Raw genomic sequence first — 24369 nt, 5'->3', positions numbered from 1 at the left:
AACCGAACCCAATACTTCATGCATGCTAGGCAAGCACTCTACCATTAAGCCACATTACCAGGCCCCTTTCTACTTTAAGGAAAAATGAGGAGATTGATATGTTTAAATCATATCTTAGAGAAGCAGCACTCTTTCAGGTAGTCAGACAGATGCTGCCAGGCAATGACTTGGGGTGAGGCTATGGATCTAACTACAAATATTTGGTTGGGGGTGGGTGACTGGGCAAGTAAATACACCAGTTCTAAGAAGGGAAAAATATCATATGAAATAAATCAAAGACCTGGGTGAAGCTCTGAGGTAGCTTAGCATGCCCGGAGCCTGTGTCCAATTCCCAGAACCCCCAAAGCTAAAAAAAGAAAAAGAAAAAGAAAAAGAAGGGCTGTGTAGCTCAGTAATAGAATACTTGCTTAGCATGTAGAAGGACCTAGTTATAATCTCCAGCACAATTTTTTTTTAATTTTTTTTTTGCCAGTCCTGGGCCTTGGACTCAGGGCCTGAGCACTGTCCCTGGCTTCTTTTTGCTCAAGCCTAGCACTCTGCCACTTGAGCCACAGCGCCACTTCTGGCCATTTTCTATATATGTGGTGCTGGGGAATTGAACCCAGGGCTTCATGTATAGGAGTCAAGCACTCTTGCCACTAGGCCATATTCCCAGGCCCTCCAGCACAATTTTTAAAAGGTGGGGGAGACCCTTAACGGCATGGCTCACCTAACAAGCACCTAGCAAGCATAATGGAGTTCAAAATCATTGTGCCAGTGGCTCCCATCTATAATCCTAGCTACTCAGGTCATCCCAGGCAAGAAAGTTTGTGAGAGTCTTATCTCCCATAAAAATTAAATAAAAGCCGGAAGTAGAGCTGCAGCTCAAGTGGTAAAGCACTAGCCTTGAGCAGAAAAAGCTCAGGGACAGCGCCCAGACCCTAAATTCAAGTCCCAGGACCAGCACCGAAAAAGAAAAAGAAAAACAGTAGGAAAAAGGGCTGCAATGCAGACACAGGTACCTTTGTTGAAAAGTCTTCGAAAAGGACTCTATAGAAAGCAGGAAAATGACACATATAAATCTACTTTTCTGGGAAATCTATGTTAGCAATTCTGTGCAGACAGAAAATAGGAAGAAAGGAGGCATTAAACCAGGATGAGGTAGATCAAAAAGAGAAGACATCTGCAAGCAATATGGAACACACACCAAAGGACTGAACAGAGCCTAGGTTGGCCTGAGGTCCCTGCCACTGAGACTGGTACACAAACTGCAGGAATGGGATGAAAACTGTTAGGTAATAGTCTGATATAACTCTTAATGAGCTTCATCGTATGTTTCATTCCTCTGGAATATCAGCCTTACCCATACACTAGGTTCAGATATGTACCTGTCCAGAGGAAGCTCCTTCAAATACACACACAAAACACTAACTGGCAAGAAGCTACCTCAGGAAAGTATTAACAAAAGTCATGAAGACTTCTTCCCCTTCTAAAAACCTCAGCATTGCCTGGCCTGGCCCCAGCAGCTCATGCCTGTAATCCTAGCTACTGAGGAGGTAGATCTAAAGATTGAGACAAAAAGCCAGCCTGAGCTGGCTTTTTTTTTTTTGTCCTGGGCGCTGTCACTGAGCTTTTCACTCAAGTCCTATTGTTCCACCACTTTGAGCCATAGCACCACTTCCGGTTTTATGATGGCTAATTGGTAAGAATCTCACGAAATTTCCTGCCTGGGCTAGCTTTGAACTGAGATCCTCAAATTTCAGTCTCCTGAACTAGGACAACAGGCCAGGCGTGAGGCCACCAGTGCCCAGCTGATGAGATTCTTATCTCAAGTAAAAACGCCAAAAGGATAATCAGAGCTGTAGCTCATGTAGAAGAGTACCAGCTTTGAGCAGAGAAAGCCAAGTGAGAGTGCAAGGTAGTAAATTCAAGCTCCAGTGCTGGCACAAAAATAAAAAATAACGATAATAAATTAAAATCCCAGCATGGCACAGCAGTATTGCATTCACTTAACAAACCAGAAGCCCTGAGCTCAAACCCCTGTGCCACCCAAAATTTTAAAAAAAATCCAGAAGGCTACAAACACTTAAATTTAAAAACCAGATGTAAACTTTAAAAGTGTTCTTCCTATAATTTATTCATTTCAAATAGCTATCTGATGCAGTGGAGCAGTTACCAGAACCAAACAAAACATACCATGAAGCCACATAGTAACAACCAACTATTTCTCAAATAAGACACTCTTAATAAATGTGGCTGATCACCACAAAGCAGTATATAATTTCAATTCACTACACACACACACACACACACACACACACACACACACACATACACAGCAATAAAACCACATTAAAGAGACTTTTGCCTCTTACCAGGAACCCCGCAGCCCAGTAGATTTAGAGCCCAAGTTACCTGTTGCATTTTCTTGTATTCTCCCACTCTGGCATAGGCCATGAAGAGGTGAGAGTGATACTCCTCGCTATTGGGAACTTTCTTCACAGCTGCCTCATAAAGTTTTGTAACTAACTCCGCTAAGGTAAAGAGAAATAAAGATTTCAGCATGCTTCAATAATCAAAGCAAATCCTAACAGCATTTAATGTTTTCCCTATTTGGTGGAAATAGATGTCTGCTGCCATTGAGGAGGAAGAAAGCATTTGCTTTGCCTTCTCTTCATCTGTCAAACTGTTTTAGTTCCACTAGATATGTTACTTGGAGATGTGAGATCTGGGGATTGAGGCTCAAAGCTAGCGTGGGCAGGAAAAGTCCATGAGACTCTGATCCCCAAACCAGGCAAAAGTCCGAAGTGGAGGTGTGGCTCAAGTGACGGAGTGCTGAATATGGGTAAGAGCACAAGGGCATGCATTCAAGCCCTAGTACCAGCACCAAAAACAAAAGCAAAAACAAGGGCTGGGGATATGGCCTAGTGGCAAGAGTGCTTGCCTCGTATACATGAGGCCCTGGGTTCAATTCCCCAGCACCACATATACAGAACATGTCCAGAAGTGGCACTGTGGCTCAAGTGGCAGAGTGCTAGCCTTGAGAAAAAAGAAGCCAAGGACAGTGCTCAGGCCCTGAGCCCAAGCCCCAGGACTGGCCAAAAAAAAAAAAAAAAAAAAGCAAAAACAAGGGGAAAGACTTTATTCAGCAAATCACAGTGACACAAATCAACTCACTTTAACCTTCATTCCACTTCAGGGAACCTAATGCTCGTAAATATACTTTCTGTTCAAGAGTTTCCGTCAACAAGCCCTGGCTACTGTGTCAGTTTACCTACTGTCATCATGTAAATCATAGCCGATACCTAAACCAGACAAAGCGAAACAGAGAAGTCCTGAGAAAAAGGGGAAAGCCCATGCTCAGGCTTCACAATGGAAAGAAAGCAACATACGCCGATGCATCTCCCGGTAAAGAATGGTCAGTGCTTGTAGTGAGTTGTCATCTGTGGGCTCTAGAGCGGCCACTTCCTGAGCCAAGGTGAAAGCTTCCTCTTGCTTTCCAGTTCTCTGCAAACCAATTGCTTTTAGGACCTACCAGCAAGGAAAGAAACATCAGTCTTACTTGCATTTTTTTGGCAGTACTTTGAACTACAGCCCTCATACTTGCTAGACAAGCAATTTACCACTTTAGCAATGCCTTCTGCCAAATCCATTTTCAAAATTAAAAGCTGAGCCCATGAAAATCACACCTGTAATCCTATCTACTCAGGAGGCTGAGATCTCAGGATCACAGTTCAAAGCCAGCCCAGGCAGAAAAATCTGTGAGACCCATGTCTCCAATAAACCAGAAAAAGCCATAAGTGGCACTGTGGCGCAAATGGTAGAATGCTAGCCTTGAGCACAAAGAGGCTCAGGGACAGTGCCAGTGCCGGACCCCAAGTTCAAGCCCTAAGATTGGCAAAAGAAAAAGGAAAGCTAAGACAAGAGAAATGGAGAGTTCAAGGTCAATCTGTGAGTTACAATTATTTCTTAAAATATAAAAACATAAAAGGAAGTATGAGGGCTGGGAATATGGCCTAGTGGCAAGAGTGCTTGCCTCATATACATGAAGCCCTGGGTTCGATTCCTCAGCACCACATATATAGAAAATGGCCAGAAGTGGCACTGTGGCTCAAGTGGCAGAGTGCTAGGCTTGAGCAAAAAGAAGCCAGGGACAGTGCTCAGGCCCTGAGTCCAAGGCCCAGGACTGGCCAAAAAAAAAAGTACGAATCAAAGATACAATTTGAAAGCAGAAGTTGTAAGGCAGGCTTATGCTCAGTTTATGGATCAGAACCACCTTGAATACATTTACAATCTTGAATATAAGCAATTTAAGATTTCTTCCTATTTGTTTAGTGTTTTGTTTTCTGTGTGGTTCTTTTTGGGGGCAATAGCGCTGAGGTTCAAACCTCGAGCCTTGCACATGCTAGACAAGCATAACACTTGCTCATACCTTTGCTCAAGACTGTTTCCAACTCAAGATCCCCCTGTCTCCTGAGATTACAGGAGTATAACAACATTGCCAGACCTTAATTTAGTCATACTAAGGGTGTATAGTAGCGAGGTAGTGCATGCTATAAAATATTCTAAGAACTACACAAATACTACAGAAATCAAACATCTCTCTCTTCTAAAGAACTAAAAACAAAACAAAACAAAAAGCTGGAGGTGTGGCTCAAGTGGTCTAATATCTGCCTAACAAGCGAGCAATCACAAGGCTCCAAGTCCAAGCTCTAGTACTACCAAAAATAGTAATAATAATAAACAATTGCAAAAAAGAGTCTCAAACTCCTTAATGGGGAGGAGATGTTTCTCTTTCTTCCTACTTTAGCTTTGTTTTTATACTTAAAAAACAAAATCTTTGGGCTGGGAATATGGCAGAGTGGCAAGAGTGCTTGCCTCGTATACATGAAGACCTGGGTTAGATTCCTCAGCACCACATATATAGAAAAGGCCAGAAGTGGCACTGTGGCTCAAGTGGTAGAGTGCTAGCCTTGAGCAAAATGAAGCCAGGGACAGTGCTCAGGCCCTGAGTTCAAGCCCCAGGACTGGCAAAAAAAAAAAAAAAGAAAAGAAAAGAAAGAAAAAAAGAAGCTTTAGGGCTGGGAATGTGGCTTAGCAGTAAAGTGTTTGCATGAAGTCCGGGTTCAATTCCTTACTACCAGATAAACAGAAGAAAAAAAAAAAACAAGCTCAGGGACAGTGCCCAGGCCCTGAGTTCAAGCTCCAGGACTGGCAAATAAAAAAATTTTTAAAACCTTTGCTAAAAGGAAAAAAAAAAAGTTGCAAAAAAGGAAAAGTCGATAGAAAATTACAAATAAGCTAAAAAAAAATTACAACTATACATGTGAACAATTCAAAGCCAAATGAACTTACCTTAGCACAGTGAAGATCCTTATGTTTCTTCAACAGTTTATCTGCTTGCTGAATTGCCATTTTATTATTCCCATTATCAAGATAATCTACACAAAGAAAATACATAGTAATTATATTCCTACAGAAAAAAAAATATGAAAAATGAGGGAGGGAGATTGCTCAAGCGGTGAAGGACCTACTTAGCAAGCCTGTGTTTAATCTGCAATACTGAAAAAAAAAAAAAAGAACTAACCACCAGGTACTTGGTGGCTCACACCTGTAATCCCAGCTACTCGGGGAGCTGATATTTAAGGATCATGGTTTATAGGAAACCAGAAGTGGCACTGTGGCTCAAAGTGGTCAAGGATAGCCTTAAGCAAAAGAGCTCAGGGACAGCGCCCAGGCCCAGAGTTCAAGCCCCACAACCTACAAAAAGAGTCCCATGGACTTTTCTCTGTAGGCTGGCTTGAAGCCAAGATTCTCAAGTCTCAGCTCCCTGAGAAGCTAGGATTACAGGCATGAGCCACCACAGCATATTTGATGTACATACACAGTAGAGTTAGTTTTCACTCCAGCAAACTATATTGCATAACCTTGTATGATTACAGCACTTACAGTACATTATTACTAACTATAGCTCTCAACCTGTACATTAGGTTTCATCTTGTTCATCTCACATAACCAAACTGTGGCCTTTTCACCTTTCCACTCCCAAACCTTGTAACCACTGGGGTGGAGAAGAAAGAGAAAGGGAAAGGGACTAAGCTCCTTTCTCTGGATCCTCATCACTGTCTTCCCTGCATCTCTTCACCTAACTCCTGCTCTTCTTTTATACCAAAGGTTATCTCAGACCCTGGGTCTGATCCCAGTATGGCCAAAAGATAAAAGTCAGTTGAGATTATGAACTCCTAAAAATTAGAAATCTTGTCTTTGTTGTTCTCATTCCTTCATCTTCCTTGTGCCTAACTTATAAGTTCTAAGTTAATATGCAGAATGAAGATAGGAATGCATGCCAGGCTCCAATGACTCACGCTGAGATCTAAGGACCACGGTTCAAAGCCAGCCTTGGCACACAAATCTTATTTCCAACTAACCAGAAAAATCTAGAAATGAAGGTTGAGTGAAAAAACTAAATATGAGGATGTGAGGCTCTTAGTTCAAGCTCCAGTACCAGCACCAAAAAAAAAAAAAAAAAAAAAAAAAAACCAACACCAAGAAAACCCAGAATGGATAAAAATAAATGAACAACAAACAGTACAAGAAATGTAACCAATGCCTAACATATGAAACTGTAACCTCTCTGTACATCACTTTGACAATAAATAAGAAAAAAACTGAACAAAAATGTACAGAAAAAAATGAGTAGTCTATTAGGATAAAAGAGATACATTTATCTAAAAAATGATACAAAGTAGTTAAACAATACTTGTTTGAACAACAACAAAAAAAAAACTGGCTGAAAGGCCCTCTCCTTTAATACAACAAAGATGATACAAAGTGGCCAGGTACAGAAGTATATATCTGTAATTCCAGCCCTTTGGGAAGAAGAAGCAGAACAGAGTTCAAGCCCAGTCTGGGCTACAAAAGTAGTTCTAGGCCAGCCTGTTCTACATAGACAGACCCTGACTGGAAAAAACAAAACAAAACACAAAGGGACCACACCAAGCAGGTCAATGCACTAAAGGCTCACAATCGTAGCGAGCCATGATAGCCTTGAGCTAAAAAGCACAGAGACAGTACTCAGGCCCGGAGTTCAAGCTCCACAACCAATGGCAACAAAAAAAAAAAAAAAAAAAAGTGAGAGCAAGGTCTTGAGTTCAAGGAAAGTACTAGAAAAATAAGTGCCTCCCCCATCCCTTGACTCAATGTTGAGGATAGAACCCAGGACTTTGCACATGCTACCTGAGCACTCTGCCACTAATCTCTATTCCCATGACCAACAAAAACAACAAAGCAAGAAAAATTGATTGTATGAAGTGATTTTTCTATAAGAAGTCAAGACAGAGTTCACTACCACAATACTTTGGGTGTTTCTTGGGAGAACAGACAAAACTCACAAAGTTGGTTTTGTGCCAGTCCTGGGATTTGAACTCAGGGCCTGACTTCTTATTGTCCCTGAGAAGATATTGCTGGGAATCATACTCTCCTGAACCAGGCTGGTCAAAGACTGGAGGTACAACAGTTACAGCAAGGACCTGTGCATGGGACATGGGTGCTGATGGACATTTCTACTTAGAAATGTCTCCATTCCTGTTTTGCAATTTGCTAACCTAGTAAATCCCACAGTCCTCACAAATGTTGTGTAATATCAGACTATCATTTCCACTACCAATTGAGATGAGGGGGTACTTTATGTAACAGAATAAAAGTTTTTTGTTTTTTTTTTTTGGGGGGGGTCAGTTGAGGCTTCAACTCAGGGCCTTAGGTGCTATAATACCACTTCCAGTTTTTGAGTAGTTAAATGGAGATTAAGAGTCTACCGGGGGGCTGGGAATATGGTCTAGTGGCAAGAGTGCTTGACTTGTATACATGAAGACCTGGGTTCGATTCCCCAGCACTACATATATAGAAAATGGCCAGAAGTGGCGCTGTGGTTCAAGTGGCAGAATGCTAGCCTTGAGCAAAAAGAAGCCAGGGACAGTGCTCAGGCGCTGAGACCAAGGCCCAGGACTGACAAAGGAAAAAAAAAAAAAAAGGCTGGGAATATGGCCTAGTGGCAACAGTGCTTGCCTGGTATACCTGAAGCCCTGGGTTCGATTCCCCAGCACCACATATAGAGAAAACGGCCGGAAGTGGCGCTGTGGCTCAAGTGGCAGAGTGCTAGCCTTGAGCAAAAAGAAGCCAGGGACAGTGCTCAGGCCCTGAGTCCAAGCCCAGGACTGGCCAAAAGGAAAAAAAAAAAAAAAAAAAAAGACATGTACTCAAGGCCTAACATATGAAACTGTAACCTCTCTGTACATCACTTTGACAATAAATAAGAGAAAAAAAATTAAAAAATTTTTAAATAAGAGTCTACCGGGGATTTTTCTGTCCAGACTGGCTCTGAACCACAATTCTCAGATCTCAGCCTCCTGAGTACATTGGATTATAGGCAAGAGCCACTGGCACCCAGCATAGAATCAAACATTCTTATTGTCCCCATTCTTTTATTATTATTATTACATTTTATTGATAAGATGATGTATAGAGAGTGTATAGTTACATAATAAGGTAATGAGTACATTTCTTGTCATATTTGTTACACCCTCCTTCATTTTTCTTTCCCTTCCCCAATTCACATAAGCATATATACAATATCCAGTGTACCAGAATCATATACAGTGACCACAGGGGGTACATCAAAGGAAATTCAGCTAGTACATTAAACATTGACAACAGTAAAATCCTCCTGTTTCCATCTCTTGGAGTTCATTTTGCTTATTGTCCCCATTCTTGCCCCTCCATAACCACTAAAATCTTTTTTTTTTTTTTTTTAATTTTTGGTGCCGGTCTTAGGGCTTGAATGTATGGCCTAGGGGCTGTCCCTGACCTTTTTGCCCATGGACTTTCCTGCCCAGGCTGGCTTTGAACCTCCATCCTCAGATCACAGTCTCCTAAGTAACAAGGAGCCACTCACACCTGGCTTAAAAATACTTTTAAAGTTAATGATGGCAATACCAGACTTCAAGCTCTAGTACAAGGCCATCATAACAAAAACAGCATGGTATTGGTATAAAAACAGATCAGAAGACCAATGGATTAGAATTGAAGACCCAGAAATAAAACCGCACTCTTACAGCCAACTGATATTCGACAAAGGAGCTAAAGACATACAATGGAATAAACACAGCCTCTTCAACTACTGGTGCTGGGAGAACTGGGAAGCCATATGCAGAAAACTCAAAGTAGACCCAAGCCTATCACCATGCACCAAGATCAACTCAAAATGGATCAAGGACCTCAATATCAGACCTGAATCCTTGAAACTACTGAAGGACAGAGTAGGAAAGATGCTAGAACTTACAGGCACAGGAAGGAACTGCCTGAATATAGTCCCAGGGGCACAACAAATAGGGGAAAGACGCGACAAATGGGACTACTACAAATTAAAAAGTTTCTGCACATCTAAGGACATAGCCACCAAAATAGAAAGACAGCCAACGATATGGGAAAGGATATTTACCAGCACAGCAACAGACAAAGGCCTGATATCGGTCATCTACAGAGAACTCAAAAAACTAAGCCCCTCCAAGCCCAATAAACCAATTAGGAAATGGGCAAAAGAGCTAAAGAGAGACTTCACAAGAGAAGATATAAAAATGGCAAAGAAACACATGAGGAAATGCTCAACATCCCTGGTGGTAAAGGAAATGCAAATAAAAACAACCCTGAGATACCACCTCACCCCAGTTAGAATGGCCTATACTCTGAACTCAGGCAACAACAAATGCTGGAGGGGGTGCAGGGAAAGAGGAACCCTTCTCCATTGTTGGTGGGAGTGCAAATTAGTACAACCACTTTGGAGAACAGTATGGAGGTTTCTCAAAAAGCTCAATATAGACCTACCCTATGACCCGGCCATACCACTCCTAGGCATCTATCCTAAACAGCAAACCCCAAGATATCAAAAAGACATTTGTACTTCCATGTTTATCGCGGCACAATTCACAATAGCCAAAATATGGAAACAACCCAGATGCCCCTCCACAGATGAATGGATCCAAAAAATATGGTACTTATACACAATGGAATACTACATAGCAATTAGGAATGGCGAAATATTGTTATTCGCAGGGAAATGGTCAGAACTCGAACAAATAATGTTGAGTGAGACAAGCCTAGAACACAGAAAACAAAGGGGCATGATCTCCCTGATATATGACTGTTAACAAAGGGAGACAGAGAGACAGTAGAGACCAAGTCTGTGAATACTGTATATGTTCTTGATACATTGTATATTGTATATATGTCTACCTGACCTAGAGAAGGGATAGAAAAACAGGACGTAAGAAATGTACACACTGCCCTACTATGTAACTGTACCCTTTTTGCACAACACCTTGTAAAAAAATTTGTGTTCAATTAATAAACAACAAAAAAAAGTTAGAAATCATACAAGAGCACAAAAGCTGGTGAAAACTATATAGAACAAAAGAACTATTTCAAAAAAGCCAGATGCATGATGGTACGTGCCTGTAATCCCCATCCTCAGGATACTTAGTAAGAGGATGGAAAATTTTAGGCCAGCCTGCACTACATGGTGAGGGAGGGAGAGGCCACTTCTCTAGACAACCCACTACAATTTCACAATGAAACACTATCCTGAAAGAGTTAAAGTAGCAGGCAAGGTTTCTCACCACTGGAAAATCCTGTCATACAAAGACAGTGATGATGCTGCACTTGGTGAAATGCTGGTCTCTCCTATGAGAATGCTGTGTTCAATCCCAGCTCTATAATCTATTGGTACAAGAGTGAGCACGCTAATCTCTTTGGCCTCCAGTTTCCACAACGATCACAAAAATGCCACCTAACAGGGCAGTGAGGCCAAGAGTTAGTACTTAATGGGATTACTCAACTCTTGAATGGTGGACAGGCTCCATCACAGACCACCTTGTTTACCTGCAAGCCAGTGAACACATAAGGACTCAAGGATTAACAGTTGTTTGGAATATTAATATGTTTAAACAACAAGTCTGAAGTTCAAAGTCAAAAGTGCTCTAGTCGCTTACTGAGCACTGGTGACTCACTTGTGTAATCTACCTACTAGGAGACTAAAATCTTCAGATCAAGGTTTGAAGCCAGCCCCAACAGGAAAGTCTATGAGGCTTTTATTTCCAATTAACCACCCCCAAAAAAGCCGGAAATGAAGCTGTGATTCAAATGATAAATTACTAGCCTTGAGCAAAAAAACTCTCATGGACAGTGACCACACCATGAATTCAAGCCCCAGGGCTGGTACACACACAAAAAAGTGCTATAGTCAGACAGTCTGTTCCCTTTCTTTTCCTATTCCTGCCAGTTTCTATTAATCGCCTTAGGATTCCTGAAGAAAGCCTCTTCTAATCCTCTTTCCATGTTGACAACAAAAGTTACATAACTACTGAGTTCTGTTTTGAGAATACATGTCACTTCGAGTTAATACAGCCTGACATTCAGCAATGTGAAATGGTGCTTTTTATTGGACAGCTCAAAAATACTATTAATTCCAAATGAATATGGGGACCAAAGGCATTTCTTTGGTCTCAAGAACTTTAAGAATTGAATTATTCTTAAAAGTACTCTGGCCGGCAGTGGTGGCGCACGCCGGTAATCAACGAGGAGGATGAGGCAGGAGGATCACGAGTTCGAGACCAGCCTGGGCTACACCTTTAAAGGGCTGGGGATATGGCTTAGTGGCAAGAGTGCCTGCCTCATATACATGAGGCCCTGGGTTCGATTCCCCAGCACCACATATACAGAAAATGGCCAGAAGTGGCACTGTGGCTCAAGTGGCAGAGTGCTAACCTTGAGCAAAAAGAAGCCAGGGACAGTGCTCAGGCCCTGAGTCCAAGCCCCAGGACTGGCCAAAAAATAAAAATAAAAAATAAAAAGTACTCTGCAGGCAAGCCCAGCACTGGTGGGCTTACTCCCAGCTATTCAGGAAGCTGAGATCTGAGGATCATGGTTCAAAGCCAGACAGGGCAGGAAAATTGTGAAGCTCCCGTCTCCAATTAAACACCAGAAAACTAGAAAGTCTATGAGGCTTTTATTTCCAATTAACCACCCCCCCCCCAAAAAAAAAAGCCAGAAATGAAGCTATGGCTCAAAGTGGTAGAGCACTGGTCTTGAGCAAAATGAGCTCAGGAACAGCAAGCAACCCAGGCCCTTAGTTCAAACTCCACGACTGACCAAAAATAATAATAATAATAATAAAGTATGCAGGCAGCGGCTACACAAAGCTGTTATGAATCACATACTGTGAACACTGAACTCAGTTCTTACATTCTTCTATCACCCCATTCTATGTATCACTTCTGCCCTCTGAAAACATACCGGAGGACAAGGGATGTGGACACCCAGCAATGGGGAAAGGGAAACCAAAGCCCTATCTCTGCCATTTACCAAGTGTGACATTAGGCAAGTCAGTGTTTACAACTCAAAGTGAGGGGATTTCTAGCTTACAGGCTAAGAAGGAGCCTGGAGTCCAAGCCCCAGCTCCAAGAAGTACTAGCTGAATGGTCTCAAATTTGCTTAACTGTCCAAAAAATAAAAATCAGTAGGCTGAGATCTGGGGACTGAAGTTTGAAGCCAGTCCAGGCAGAAAAATCCCCCAAACTCTAACTTCCAACACCAGCAAAATGCTAGAAGTAGAGATGCTGCTCAAATGGTATAGCACCACCCTTGAGCTAACAAACTTAAGTGTGAATGAGTAGGAGTTCAAACACCCATACCAGCATGAAAGAAAAAAAAAGTTAAAGGGAGGGGAAGAAACATTAACCCTCAAAGAATGGGTAAAGATTAAATGAAAAATTCCATATAAAATGCCAAGAGTATAAAACAAATTAATACAAGACTAAGAATGGTGACTGACATATATATTCTACGCACTATTACACACCTCACAGAATTATTAGGATCAGAAGATCTGAGAGTAAAGCATCACACAAAAAATGCAGGATCTATTGAGCCAGAAACATGAATGCACATACACACCACCTATAGTCCTCATCAAGAGAAGTTTTAGTAGCAATCACACTATAAATTCGAAAACTACCTTTGCAAAAACCACTGACCTTGAAGCCTCACCGTTAACGGAGATAGCCCAAGACCACACACACCCAACCCTCTAAGAGAAAAGGAAAGGAAATGTTAAAGAAAAAAAAAAGCTTTAAAAAAATCGTCTAATGATAGATCTCAGTTACTGAGAAGGTCCTTTCTCTAAAATTCAATTCTGGGGGCTTATTTTTATTTTTCCAGCAGGGTGGCAGAACAACACCAAGATTTATCTTAAGCCGGTGGGGGTAAGAGACAGAAAGGGATGATCCACTGAGCACGAGGAAGGCAGGCTACAGAAAAAGTGGCAGGAGAGCTGCCGAATTTCAGGCACTCCGCGGCTATTTTGAGCCCACGACCCCCTCCCGGTGCCTCCCACGTGCGCCCGAGCAGCTGTTTCTCCCCGCACGCAGCTCCGAGTGGGGCGACTCGGTGCCTGGGCCTCGTCTGGGTGACCTTGCGTCCCGCTGTGGGCCTCAGTTTCTCCACGTGCACCCCAGCCCAGCAAGTCAGACAATCCCCTAGGCCCCATTCCCGTCATTTTAGTTGAATTGTTTTTCAGGGGCGGGGAATCCTCCCCCGGGCAGTCTGCACCACCCTCTTCCCGGAACCAGTCTCCGCTTGCGGGGAGACGCCAGTGTCCAGGGGCGGCCGTTAGCCACGCAACCCCCGAGCGGCGCGGGTCCCCAAGGCAGGGCGCGTCAGAGCGGCCTCCCTGTCAGTCCCACTTCGCCGAAGCCCGCCGCAGCCCGGACCGCGCCGCTACCGGCCGGGGGCTCCGCAAGGCCGGGCCGGAGACTACGCGAGGCCGCCGCTGCGGCCTAGTTGCCCGCGCGGCCCGCCCCCTCGGCTGCCAACTCCACGCGCACGCTCCCTCAGTACCCCTCCCGGGCTTTGGCCCCGGGCAGGGTAGGCCTCGGCATGACGGGCTGGTGACCAGGCTGGCCTCAGGCACTCACCGTAAATGGGCCGGAGGCGCCTGTCGTTAGGGTCCTGCACATGGCCCCGCGTCGCCATGATGACAAGCGCAGAACCACAGTGCGCAAGCGCGGGACGGGCCCACCCGGGAAGGCGCAGTTAAAGGGCCAGCGTCGATCCCGCCGATGTATCGCGATAGTCGACAGGCTGGGGCCCAGACTGGGCGTGCGTTCGCCGAAGCGGAAGTGATCCCCACCCGCCTTCTTCCTCGGCGCCGCTTTAATCCATCCTGCTCCGGGAAATGAGCTGACGAGTGGGAAGTCCTTATTGAAAGGGGGTGGTAGAGGAGAAAGATCTCCGCCGAAGTTAGGGCAGGCTCCGCCTCTCCACCTCAGTCCTGAAGAACCAGTTAGACTTGCCGTGTGTGCGTGTGTGTGTGTGTGTGTGTGTGTGTGTAGAGGAATCGAACCCAGGGCCTCTTGTGTGCTAGGCCTGCGCTCCACCACCAAGCCCTTCCTCCCCTTTTTTCTTAAACTTGACTTTGTTCAGTTGTTGAGAAAAGGAAAATCGCAGGGAAAGTAGGGGAAAGAAGACAGAGTCCCTCTCCTCCTGGGGCTCAGCCAACCTCGGGGATGCTAAGTAAATAGTAACTTGCATGGACACCATGTTGCAAGTGGCAGCCGGGCTCTGGGGGCCTGTCGTCCTAGCTACAGAGGAGGCTGAGATCTGAGGATGGGGGTTTGAAGCCAACCTGGGCAGGAAAATCTGTGATACTTTTTGATCTTTCCCAACTGGCTTATTTCCGAAAAGCGGTAGAGCCCCAGCTTTGGAGGGGAAAAAATACCCCGGGGTAATTGAACAGTCCCTGAATTCATACCCCAGGACTGACACACTAAATAAATAAACTCATAAAACTCGGCTGACTCGGGCTGATATTAATGGGAAGCATTTAAATACTCCCAAAATAAAGTTTATCAGACAAAATACAGTGTAACATTGGGGACAAACTCATACATTATCAACTGGGTGGCCTGTATTTTTGTTGTTAAATCTGGTAACTCTACCCCAGAGGAAACTTCACCTATCCAAAACCCTACTAACCAACAAGGAGGGAGGAGACCTGGGGTTCACCTTTGATGCAAGGGAAAGAGATAGGGGAGTCACCTGAGTTTTCAAATTTTTCCCAGAATGGAAAAATACAGCACCTTCAAAAGGGGGACACATGGAGGTGCTTGGCTAGGCCTGTGGCTACTCAGCTTTATTTTGGGGTTACCTTTGTTGGCATGGTACCAGAGAAAGACTGGCAGGCTGGATGTGTGCTTCCTCTATGTGGCCAACCCAGAACATGCTGTGGACCTGCTCTGTAACAGCAGCCTCTGGAACCTGAGGTCAGAACTGGGCACTTGGGGCTGGGGATCTTCCTCAGCATAAGAGCGCCTGCCTGGCGAGCGCGAGGCCCTGGGTTCGGTCCCCAGTTCCGGAAAAAAAAATCACAAAACTATAAAAGACCAAAAAAACAAGGTAACAGAACTGGACACTTGTAGAGGATTATTTCCTCTTATGGTGGAAGCCAGTTTAACCTCCAGGTAGGATGAATTGGCTTTCTCTTCTCCCACTCCTCTCCTTTGTTCTCAGAGCCTGAGTGAAGCAGGAACCCAACTTAGGGCCTATCCTGATCTGCTCCCTGGACCACAGCTTCCACACCCTTGGGAATCCCTGAGTCATTTCAAGTCATTCAAGTCAAATGTGATGACCACTTAGGAGCCTAATGCCCATCCTTGAGACAGTGTGAGATGGTATTATGGGGTGGTGCTTGGCATGCATCAGCTATTCATTTACTAGGAGCTCCCATTTTCTCAACTTAGTCCTGGCAAGGATGGACTTCATACAGAGGCAGATCGGTTTTAGTGAGCAGCTTTCTCCCTGTGCTCAAACAGTGGGGGACATGTGACCTGGACATGGTGCTTCTGGATCTCTCCATCCACTAACTCTTCTGGTTTTTCTCTGCAGCCTTTATTTTATTTTTGTGCCAGTACTGGGACTAGAACTCAGAGTCTTATGCTCTTGGATAGCATTTTTCACTCAAGGCTTGCATTCTACCACTTGAGCCACACCTCTACTATTTTTTCCCACATCTCCACTTTTATTTTGGCTTTTTGGTGATTAATAGGAGATAAGAGTATCACAAACTTTCTTGCCTGGGCTGTCTTTGATTCGTGATCTTCAGATCTCAGCCTCCTGAGTAGCTAGGATTACAGGTGTGAGTCACCAGTGCCTGGCTGGTTTCCTGAACTTTTCACAAGAGAATAAACAACAATGCTGACTCTGAAATCAAACAACTTCTTCTCCAAACCCAGACTCTGACACCTATTGACTATGACATCCTAAGCAAGTGACTAGAAAGCCCTGAACATAAGTTTCTTCATCTGCAAAATTATGATAATGAAAGGATCTACCTCATACAAAGAGTAAAGATGACATTGGTCCATATAAAGAGACAGACATGGACAGGTGTGATCGTACACACCTGTAATCTCTACTCAGGCTAAGGAAGGAGAATTATGGGTTTGAGGAAAGACTGTGTTACATAGTGAGATCCTGTCCCACGAAGAAGGAAGAAGGAAAAAGGAGGAAGAGGAAAGAAAATAAAACAAAGTGCAAAGGAAGAAAGCATTAGCTGGGTGTTGGCAGCTCACCTCTATAATCCTAGCTATTGAGGAGACTGGGGTCTGTGTGTTTCAGTTCAGATCTAGCCCAGGCAGACAAATCTGAGAGACTTATCTCCCATTAACTGGGGGGAAAAAACATAACTGGAGACATGACTCAAGTGGTAGAATGCCAGCAATGAGCAAAAGAGCTGAGCAAGAGCTTGAGACACTGAATTCAAGCCCCAGGACTAGCAAAAAAAAATAAAGAAAATACAGACAGATCAAAGAAGAGAGGTACAAGACCTCAAACTAAAAGTTGAGATCAAGTGGATATGGTTTTGATTTTACCAGTAGTTCAAGGAGTGAATTTTTCCCAGCTGATAAGAGGATGGGGCCAGGTGGTGGTAGCTCACAACTGTAATCCTAGCTACTCAGGAGGCTGAGATCTGAGGATTGTAAGCCAGCTCAGGCAGAAAAGTGTGTGAGAGGTAGAAAAGTCTGTGAGACTCTTATCCCCAAGTAATTAGAGGACAAAAACAAGAGAGAGAGAGAGAGAGCACAAGAGAGACACTTTCAGGCTCAATCCTCTTTGCAGCAGCTTCACACTTCTAATTCTATCCACCAGATGGCATATGAGTTCCAAGTTGCTCAAGCCATTTTCGAGATGAGAAAGGATTGTCTCCCTGTTTAAGAAAACATAGATTATTGCTTCTCTCTGGCCATACATAGTCTTGGCCACAGGCCAGCAGTTCAGGAATAAACTTTTCTCTCCTGACTGAATACCACGTGGTACTCTCCTTCATCAGCTACCTACTTTAACAAACTTTACCTATACGGTGTTGTGACCTCGGGAAGGGCTTTGAATCAGAACAGACAAAACTCTCCTCTATTTTTCTCCTTTTTTTTCTGAGGAGTATCCCCAGTCCTGATGGCCCTTTTTCCACAAACCGAACTGCTTCAAGATGCCATGCAAGACTTTTCACCAGTACCATTGCTACCCTCCATATCCACGTCCACACCACTTCTATACTCTGCCTCTGCCTCATAAGACTTCTTCCAGGCTTCATTCAAGGACTGGCATCTACCACCAAGGGACAGCTGCTGCTCGCCTTCTCCCAGAGGGGCCACATTTCTGCCTTTTACCCCTAATGTTGATGCCCCTTGCCAGCAGAAAGTAGCCAGAGAGAGTCTACATCCTTTTACATAATTATTAAAAGGCCGGTATGTAAGATGCACCCCTGGGAGGACTCCGTACAGATACCCCCCAACTGTTTGTCTGCGCCTAGTACCTGCGTTACCTAGGTAACCTAGGTAACTAGCACTAGCATACCTGGAGGCAGTTACCTCCTCCTTCTCTGAAGTCACATCCAATTCACCTGGCCATACCTCCCACCCCTGCCCTAAAAAAGCTGGAAGTGGAGCTGTGGCTCAAGTGGTAGAGCACTATACTTGAGTAAAAAAGTTCAAAGATAAAGCCCAAAGTCCTGAATTCAAGCCCCAGGACTGACACACAAAATAAAAAATAAAATAAAGATAAAACAGTGGTTGGGAATGTGGCTTAGCAGTAAAGTGCTTGCCTAGCATGCATGAAGCCCTGGGTTCGATTCCTCAGCACCAAATAAACAAAAACCCAGAAGTGGCGCTGTAGCTCCAGAGATAGAATGCTAGCCTTGAACAAATAGAAGCCAGGGACAGTGCTCAGGCCCTGAGTCCCAAGCCCCAGGACTGGCAAAAATAAAATAAAATTTAAAAATAAAGATAAAACAAGGCTACAATGTGATGTACTTTGGTGGGCTTGATCCTTAGCAGTGCAAACAAGACATGATCTTTATTGCACACTCCACACAGATCTAAACATATAAGTATAAAGAGAAAATAGTAGCTCAGTGCTGGTGGTGCATGCCGGCAATTCTAGCTTACTCAGAAGCCTAAGACCTGAAGGACTGGAGTTTCAAGCCTCCACAGGACTGTCTCCCCAATTGAACAGCAAAAGGCCAAGCTGGAGGCATAGTTCTGGGCTGGAGTCCCAGCCATGGAGCAAACAAACTAAGCCAAACAAGCCAGTGAGGGGTCCTGAGTTCCAGCCCTGATATCAGCAGTAAATAAATACATAAACAAATATTCGTGCAGGTCATCCTTGACAATATCAAAAGTGTGTCTATTACTAATTTTTCCTTTAATTGACCATTAGAGCCAAGGTATATTCCAACTTCACTGAATGCAGCAATTACTCTCAAATTTTCATTTTTATTTTTTGTTGGTCATAGAGCTTGGCCTGGATGCTGTCTCTGAGCTCTTTTTTTCACAGCTAGTGCTCTACCACTTAGGCCACAGCTCCACTTCTGGCTTTTCTGTGGTTAATTGGAGTTAAGAGTCTCACGGGGATGTTTCCTGCCCTGGCTGGCTTTGAATCATGATCCTCAGAACTCAGCCTCCTGAATAGCTTAGGATGACAGGCATGAGCCACCAGTGCTTGACTTTACTCCAAGACTTAAAAAATGTAACTTCTGTGACGCCACCCCCCGCCCCCAAGAAATCTTTAGGTAGTGTCTGTGCTGTGGGCCCAGGAATCTGCATTCTAACCCTCTACCACGCACCAAAGTACTCTCTGCAAAGACTGGTTAGACTGATTCCCTTACCCCTTCCTTCAACTGGGAAATACTCTTTTCTACAGCAAAGGGGGAGAAGATGGAAGGATTTTCTGGAAAACCTGACTGAGAGGCAAACAATCTTCTGTAGACAGAGCTATCTGGTCAGACATCTGGGGGCGGAAACTGCCAGGAAAGGGAGGGAGCCCCAGCTCCTGGGAACTCTGCCTAGTAACCAGGCAGCCTGGAAAGTACCCAGCATGCTCTGAGAACTTGGGTCCAATCCCTGTCCTCATGAATATGTATGAGTCCCCAGATGTCAACTGAGAACCCCTCCTTTCTGCTCAGACACCACACACACACACACACACACACACACACTCTCACACACTCACCCCTCATCCTTCCTGTTCTCCACAATTGCTGGCAGTATCTCTAGTTCTCTGCTTGAGTTGAAAGTAAGGGGGAAAAATAATTATATGAGCATTTCATTTCAGGGTCAAAGGCACACCCACAGAGTGTGTCAGGGCCTGGCACCTCCATTAGGAAACTGGCTTCCAGCAGTGGTTTCGCAAGCATTTCCTAGTAATAGATGAATATATTATTGTGACTAGGTGCAAAAACACAATAAAAAAAAATCACACAGAAATGGACGTTTAAGGCCTCTGCAAATCCTACATCCATGAAAAAGACAAGGGCTTGTGCTGTGTTCTATGCTAGACATTGTGATTTGCCTTCCTCATACCGCTCCCATTCCAGCTCCCCTTTGTACCTTGTTAGTTGTTAAGGTGCTCTGAGCAAGTGAACACCTCAGCCAGCCTTCAGCCCTGGGGATGCTGAGAAGTATGAGGAAAAAAGTGGAGAGTCCCCTTGCCAAAAACACACAAGCCAACAAACTTGGAGGTAGAAATGAAGAAGCCAAGACTGGGGGTGTAGCTCCTGAAAAACCCTGGCCATCCATATATGAGGCCTTGGGTTCCACCCTCTGCACCACAAAAACAAACAAAAAGCCCAGCTTAGCTAAATACTGAACTTCCCTGAGAGACTGAAGCTCCTCAAGTTCCCGTGGATTCGGGGCTGGATGGTTGCAGTTTTTCGTTTTGGTGGTGAGGGTGCCTAGGAGTGGAATCCAGAGCTGCTTCACACTAGGCAAGCTCGCCTCTCAGCCTCCTGGGACCACGGGAGGGTGGATGGATGAGGGCCTCCCAATTTACACTCAAAATCTCAGGTCCTTGAGATCCACTCGTGAAAAGCATTTCAGGGTGTCTCACAAGAGAGAGAGGGTGGGCTGGGAATATGGCCTAGTGGCAAGAGTGTTTGCCTCACATACATGAAACCCTGGGTTCAATTCCCCAGCACCATGTATATAGAAAATGGCCAAAAGTGGCGCCGTGGCTCAAGTGGCAGAGTGCTAGCCTTGAGCAAAAAGAAGCCAGGACAGTGCTCAGGCCCTGAGTCCAAGGCCCAGGACTGGCAAAAAAAAAAAAAAAAAGAGAGAGAGAGAGGGTCACAAAGTACAAGTATCACCAAGGATTTGTTGATTTAGGGTTAAAGTAGGGAGAAAAGAAAAGAGAGAAAACATTTCTTGCTCCCATGGTAATGGGCATTATAGATTCAAAATGGAGGTATCATTATTATTTTGGTCAGTCATGGGACTTGAAGTCAGTGCCTGAGTCCTGTCCCTGAGGTCTTTTGTCCAAAGATAATGCTCTACCACTTTGAGCCACAGCGCCACTTCTGGTTTTCTGGTGGTGAATTGGACATAAGAGTCTCACTGACTTTTCTGCCTGGGCAGACTTCAAACCTGGATCCTCAGATGTCAGCTTCCTGAGTAGCTAGGGTTACAGATATCCTAGCCAGGGCCTGGCTAGGATATACTTTAAATGGGTGAAATTGCATGCGGTATGTTATGGGTTTTTTTTTGGCCAGTCCTGGGCCTTGGACTCAGGGCCTGAGCACTGTCCCTGGCTTCCTTTTGCTCAAGGCTAGCACTCTGCCACTTGAGCCACAGTGCCACTTCTGGCCATTTTCTATATATGTGGTGCTGGAGAATCGAACCCAGGGCTTCATGTATAAGAGGCAAGCACTCTTGCCACTAGGCCATATTCCCAGCCCCATGTTATGTTAATAAGACTATTATGCAATTTTTCATTGTCCAATACACTCATTTTTTTTTTACTTTTTTAAAATTACTCTTTTATTTTTTGGCCAGTCCTCGGGCTTGAACTCAGGGCCTGAGCACTGTCCCTGGCTTCCTTTTCTTTTTGGCCAGTCCTGGGCCTTGGACTCAGGGCCTGAGCACTGTCCCTGGCTTCTTCCCGCTCAAGGCTAGCACTCTGCTACCTGAGCCACAGCGCCACTTCTGGCTGTTTTCCATATATGTGGTGCTGGGGAATCGAACCGAGAGCTTCATGTGTAGAAGGCAAGCACTCTTACCACTAGGCTATATTCCCAGCCCTGGATTCTTCTTTTTTTTTTTTTTTTTTTTTTTTTTGCTTAAGGCTTTATAGCACTCTACCATTTGAGCCACAGCACCACTTCCGGTTTTTTCTATATATGTGGTACTGAGGAATCAAACACAGGGCTTCACGTATACAAGGCAAGCACTGTACCACTAGGCCATATTCCCAGCCCCTCATTTTTTACTTTTTTATGTATGATTATACCCCAGATAAACTTTAAAACCAAACAAAAAACGGCCAGAAGGGGCGCTGTGGCTCAGGTGGCAGAGTGCTAGCCTTGAGCGGGAAGAAGCCAGGGACAGTGCTCAGGCCCTGAGTCCAAGGCCCAGGACTGGCCAAAAAAAAAAAAAAAAAACCAAACACAAAATAATAGTACCATCCTACCAAAGGTACTTGAGAAAATGGGTAGAAAAGGAGAGATATGGGCTAAGCACCGGGTGGGATGCCATGAATCTAGGGCTCCAAGGACTCTGGGGTGGATTACTACAGTTACCCTTTGTCGTATCCAATATCCAAAAAAAGTACCAGAAAGAAAGGGGGAGGGGCATTCCAAGCCTGTAGTCCTAGCTTCTCAGGAACCTGAGATGTGAGGAGGAAGGTTCAAAGCTAGTCTGAGCAGGAAAGTCCCAAGTGACTCTTAAATCCAATACCCAAAACCCAGAAGTGGAGTTGTGGCAAAAAGTTTAAAGGGCAATGCACAGGCCCTGAATCCAGGAAACAGTACTGACACCAAAAAATCAATCAATCCATCAATTCACCAATCAACTAGTCTAGCCAGAGCAGGGCTGAGGGAATAAAAAATCTAATCCCATAAAAACAAATTTGATAGTGGCCAAACAAAACAATACTACCTTTTAATTATCTTTATCAAAAAGCAGCAGAAAAAAGTGCAACAAACTAGTTTGTTTGTTTTTGGGTTTTTTTTTTTTTTTGCCAGTCCTGGGCCTTGGACTCAGGGCCTGAGCACTGTCCATGGCTTCTTTTTGCTCAAGGCTAGCACTCTGCCACTTGAGCTACAGTGCCACTTCTGGCCATTTTCTATATATGTGGTGCTAAGGAATTGAACCCAGGGCTTCATGTATGTGAGGCAAGCACTCTTGCCACTAGGCCATATCCCCAGCCCCTAATTTTTGTTTTTGTAATTTTTTTTTTTACCAATCATGAGGCTTGAACTCAGGGCCTGAGCACTGTCCCTGGCTTCTTTTTTGCTCAAGGCTAGCACTCTGTCACTTGAGCCACAGCACCACTTCTGGCTGTTTTCTGTATATGTGGTGCTGAGGAATTGAACCCAGGGCTTCATGTATGCGAGGCAAGCACTCTTGCCACTAGGCCACATTCCAAGCCCCAACAAACCAGTTAAGACCCACAAATACCTTGGTGTCATTCTGCAAATATGGAGAGTCTTCTATGCATCCCCAGGCTGAGCTGGGTACCAGGCCAGAAATCTGTGACTCTAGACAGCTGCTGGGATGTCAAAGTGGGAGGGAGGGAAGAGGTTGGCCGCCTGAACCAAAGAAAAACCTTTATTTTGTCCGGGAAATCCTGAGCCTTGAGTGGGGCTGAGGCAGGAGGCAACTGAGGACACTTGGGTGAACAGTTTTGGGGGATTGCTGGGGTGTAGGCATGCCTCTACTGACTTATCAGATTTTAGAGTGATATCCGTGGCTAGATTGAGGGACCCAGCTCCCCTAACCTGGCTAGGCTTGAGTTTGGCTGGGGCTTTATCAAAAATTCCCCAGCAGCCAGAACCCAGGGCACTAGAAACTAGTTAATCTGGTACATTTGTGCAGATGAGAGGTTAGGGCAGTTGGAGGTCGTTCAGTTGTACCAGTACCAGAGCTTGAAATCAGAGCCTCAAGCTTTAGCTAGAAAGACGGCTGGCACTCTACCTTTGGCTTTTTGCTACTTAATTGGAGGTAAAGAGTCTCAAGGACTTTTCCTGCCCTAGCAGGCTTCAAATCGCATAGTGAGAGTGTCCGGCATCTGGCTTTGCCTGCCTTTTTCAGTAAGAAAAACAAAAGTTTTTGTGTTCTTGTATGTTGATAATAACCTCCATTCACTCTGGCAATAAAACCTTGAGCTTTGGGAGTGGTGATGTGGCTCAAGTGGTAGACTAGCCTTGAGCTGAAGAGCTCTGGGACAGCGCCCAGGCCTAGAGCTCAAGCCGAAGGCCGGACAAAACAAACAAAACCTCCAGCCTTCTGAATACTAAGCAAATACTCCATCACTGTGCTACAACTCCAACGCCCAAACTGTCTGCATATAGGTCAGTTAAAATAAGGCATCCTTAGGGATTAAGGCAAGAAGCTTGAGATCATCATTATTTCTTCTTTATTCCTAGCTACTCTGGATCATGCTGTCCACTCTCCTGGTAAACTCTTGAATTCAAAGGAACCTCTGAGCCACCCATGCGAGGAAGACACTTGTTCCCAAGAGACAAGACTGCCACTCAGCCTCGCGCGGAGAAGCTGGCACTTCTATCTGTGGTCTCAGGGCATCCATTCGTGCACTGCATAAAGCCAACTGGCTCAAATATGGTTAGGGCCTTTCAAGAAGTGTCACACAGGGCATTAAAAGCACAAGAGTGATAAATATTTATGGACGATGACAAAGGAAACTCAATTAATGGTCCTAATATATTGGGCATATTCGTAATGTTTGCACAGTATTATTCATGTAAATATTATTAGCCTGTGGGGAGGGCAGTTG

The 24369-nt window shown here is 44.6% G+C and overlaps 1 protein-coding gene across 4 annotated transcripts in view; it reads right to left on the bottom strand.

Moving 5' to 3' along the window:
* Naa25 (N-alpha-acetyltransferase 25, NatB auxiliary subunit) overlaps positions 1-14145 on the bottom strand; it is a 52129-nt gene extending 37984 nt beyond the window's left edge. For all 4 annotated transcript variants that reach the window (XM_048342920.1, XM_048342922.1, XM_048342921.1 and 1 more), the window contains exons 1-4: positions 14004-14145; positions 5335-5420; positions 3372-3510; positions 2395-2513 (exon numbers count right to left, since the gene is read on the bottom strand). In XM_048342920.1, coding sequence (XP_048198877.1) covers positions 2395-2513; positions 3372-3510; positions 5335-5420; positions 14004-14061 — 402 coding nt within the window. In that variant the 5' untranslated portion in view covers positions 14062-14145. The remainder of the gene's footprint in view (positions 1-2394; positions 2514-3371; positions 3511-5334; positions 5421-14003) is intronic.
* Between the last annotated feature and the right edge of the window lie 10224 nt (positions 14146-24369).

This window comes from Perognathus longimembris, chromosome 3, assembly GCF_023159225.1.
Source record: "Perognathus longimembris pacificus isolate PPM17 chromosome 3, ASM2315922v1, whole genome shotgun sequence".
NCBI classification, from domain to species: domain Eukaryota; kingdom Metazoa; phylum Chordata; class Mammalia; order Rodentia; family Heteromyidae; genus Perognathus; species Perognathus longimembris.
This window is presented reverse-complemented; position numbering and strand designations above follow the sequence as displayed.